Below are 3,811 nucleotides of genomic sequence, written 5' to 3'. Positions count from 1 at the left end.
TAGAGTTCGTGTGGGATGGATGAAATTTAGGAAACTGAGTGGGGTATTGTGTGGAAAGTAATGGTCAGTGAAGATAAAAGGGAGTGTATATAAAGCTTGTGTAAGAGCAGCAATAGTATATGGTGGTGAAACTTGAGTGTTGAGAAGAGAGGAGGAAAGTGTACTGCAGAGGGCTGAAAGAGCTATGGTGAGAATGATGTGTAAGGTTAAAGTGAATGATAGGAGGAGTAGTACAGAGTTGATGTCAATGATGGGACTGAATGAGGACATTGTGACATTGATAAGGAGATCGAAATTGCGGTGGTATGGACATTTGTTGAGAAAGGATGAGAGGGTCGGGATTAGGCGAGCGTTGGAGTTCGAGGTTGAAGGAGTGATAGGAAGAGCTCGTCCGCGATTGGGATGGAGAAAGCAGGTGGAGAAGGACAAGGTGAAAGCGGGGTTGCGTGATACTTAGGCGAGTGACAAATGTGAATGGCGTCGAGGGGTATTTCGGTTTCATCATAGGTAGCCAAACGACAACCCCCGATCTCGGAGAAAATGTCGTCTAAACGTGTGTTGTTGTTGTTATATGGTTGTTATCCTTAGTGTTATTATTATTGTTAACAACAATATTATTATTATTACTATTATTATTATTATTATATTATTATACAAAATAAACTTTACAATTTTTTACAACAAACTAAATGTATCAATACCAATATTCAAAAAGGTTTCCACCCGAAGATCGACGGTTTATTGGAGCATCCCCAAATGTTTAACTTGATGAAGGATGCAAAAAAATATCAAAGAACAATAATTGTTGCACTTCTAGACCTCAATAATGCTTTCGGCAAATTTAGTCTCTTTTTAATCAACTCAATTCTTTCATATCATCAAATGCCTCAAATAACCAAATCGTAAATAATGTCAATTTACTCTGACTATTCAACAGTAATATCAGTCAACAATGAACTAACGCCAGCATTGCCCGTCAGAAAAGGGGTTTTTCTAGGTGACCCGTGTTCTCCTTTAATATTCAATTTATGCTTCAAACCCCTGATGAAAGTTCTCAATACAGAGCTGTATGCCAATTGTGGCTATTTCTGGAAACCAAATGCGGGTTTAAAGACTAGATCCTGGCTTTAGTTTGCTGATGATTCAGCTATAATTTATTGCCAAACAATTAAACATGTTGTTTCGAACTGTGATTCTACAATGGCTCTCGCATGGTATACGGACAGACATAACAAACTGCTGCCGTTGATTGTCAACTGGTTAAAGATTTGTGCACTATCAATCAATCAATCAATCAATCAATCAATCAATCAATCAATCAATCAATCAATCAATCAATCAATCAATCAATCAATCAATCAATCAATCAATCAATCAATCAATCAATCAATCAATCAATCAATCAATCAATCAATCAATCAATCAATCAATCAATCAATCAATCAATCAATCAATCAATCAATCAATCAATCAATCAATCAATCAATCAATCAATCAATCAATCAATCAATCAATCAATCAATCAATCAATCAATCAATCAATCAATCAATTAGCTTATAAAGCGCTATTTCCGTGATGTTCAACAGCGCTCCTCAATGAGCCTTATAAACAGATGGGTCTGAACTTCCGTTCTGAGAAGTAGGTAGAGAGTTCCAGAAAAAAGGGCCAGTAAAAGCAAATGCAGATTTAGCAAAAGAGTGTTTAACACGAGTTAAGAAGAAGTGAGAACAAGAAGACGATTAGATAGAGGAAAAGAAGTATAAATATAATAATCATCAGCATATAGCTGACTAGTGAACGAAAAATCAGACTGTTGCATATTTGCCGATCTTAATGCAAAAAATTTACCATATCAAGGAAATACGTCACATCAGACAGTTTTTATCAATCGGTAATTATGTCTCTCCAAAAAACACGGTTTGCTACAACGACGGAACATCCGAGATTTTTATAGTTAGCATTGGAGTTAAGTTTCTTTTAAACGCTTCAATGACTAGTAACGAGACAATTATTGTCAGGTTAAGCCATCGTGTGTGGAACAACCCTAGTTTCACCATATGAGATGTCTGCGTCGCATATTACGGGTCAAGTGACCGGATACAACTTAAAACACCGAAGTGTTGAAGCCGAGTTCTCAACGGACGACGTCTCAAATGGCTCGGTCATGTTGAGAAATAAGGACGTTCTACGGTTAACTAGTTGAGGAACATTCGAGAAACATTTTTAATTACATTTGAAAATATGAATATATTTTTTTATTTTCACAGTTATTTTTTTGCTGTAGGTATTGTACAAACTCTGTAGCTACATCAATGACAAAAATTATATTGAGCAAACTTACATAGCTGTACATTTTTCTATCTTTGAACAAAGAATCAAAATTGAAAACCTGAAAGAAAAAAGTTTTTTGTAAATTTTACTACACAATTTTATCATACAAAAATGCTAATTATCTTAAATGGTAATTTGACGCCATGAAAAAATCGTGAAACGCCTAAATTAAAATTTTTAGATTAAAAATAAAAATCCAGATCTTCAGATTAATCTATTTTATTCAAAATAAAAAATTTTTCAACATGGAAAGTTAACAAACCAACCATAACTATTGTATAAAATATAGACCATATTAAATTTTTGCAAGATTCGCAATCCAAAAACTTTTGGAAAATCATTGGATCTTCATCAGAGAAAAACAAATACCTATTTATATAAATATTATAAAAATTAGCATTGGAGCATTATTTCACAATTTAATACATATTTTATTTTCTATATTTTCACATTTTACATTAGGCATTTACTTTAATTAAATTATATGTTTAAACAATATTTAGGCTCTGAAGATGGCATTACGTCGAAACAGCGCTGTTAGCTTTATTCCAGTTTTAGATAAATATGAACTCAAACAATACCGCCTCGTTGAATGTCTTATAAAGAAGTTAATTAATGCAAAATGGGCAAACAATTTCAATATATATATATATATATATATACGTTGGTAATAGACCATAATTTTTACAATATTCTATAAAAATATAGAACAAAAAATGACAACCTCACTTCCAACCCGGCGCTTAACAAACAACGAAAACAAAGAAGTAATAAAAACTAGCATTGTAAATAGTGACAAAGAAGAATATGATGCTATCGATGAAGAAGTGGAGACCAATAAAGATGACCAGCCAATAAAGAAACCTGACACCTAATTTCCATCTAATTTCACTTTGACAAAGTCAATCTCCATCTAAGTTCATTTTGACAAAGTCAATATTTCCCTATATAAACAGCAGAAAGCACTGATGATGATTCATTCGGAATCGAAATATGGCCTTATTTGCAGCATGAATTCGGAAAATAAGTTTATTTTGAATTTTAATAAACTAAACGTTCACCAAAAAACTTTAGTGAGAAAAATTGAAAAAACGATCTACAAACATATTAACGCAGTTTTAAATCGTTCCTGGCCACGAGTGACCAACACATCGAAGAAAGGTAAACGTTAATCCTTTTCAATTTCAATGGTAAATCTTAGTTTTGATTTGTTTAAGATACCAAGAAGTTGGGTGATTTGTTCAGGATCGTTATAGGAGACAAAGATATCAACAACGTATCTAGCGTAGATATTTGGTTTTAAAATTGCATTGTTTTTAAATATATATATAATTTATATATATAATTTGGTACTATGTTTCGGGATAAATATGTTTTATTAAAAGCAATACTCCATTTTGTTGTTATAACTTTTTTAAATGAAATTTCAAATTGGCGTAGTTTATTTGCTTCAATTTCATTTAAATTCAAATTTTGGCT

General features: G+C 32.5%; 1 protein-coding gene across 1 annotated transcript in view; it reads left to right on the top strand.

The window, feature by feature from the left end:
- Nucleotides 1–2,204, top strand: part of HELRODRAFT_172768 (hypothetical protein) — a gene marked incomplete at both ends in the record, with an annotated part of 10,396 nt that extends 8,192 nt beyond the window's left edge. Inside the window, one exon of the mRNA XM_009019407.1 lies at nt 2,050–2,204. Coding sequence (XP_009017655.1) covers nt 2,050–2,204 — 155 coding nt within the window. The remainder of the gene's footprint in view (nt 1–2,049) is intronic.
- Nucleotides 2,205–3,811: the final 1,607 nt, after the last annotated feature.

The sequence above is a fragment of the Helobdella robusta genome (assembly GCF_000326865.2).
Source record: "Helobdella robusta unplaced genomic scaffold HELROscaffold_24, whole genome shotgun sequence".
NCBI classification, from domain to species: Eukaryota; Metazoa; Annelida; class Clitellata; order Rhynchobdellida; family Glossiphoniidae; genus Helobdella; species Helobdella robusta.
This window is presented reverse-complemented; position numbering and strand designations above follow the sequence as displayed.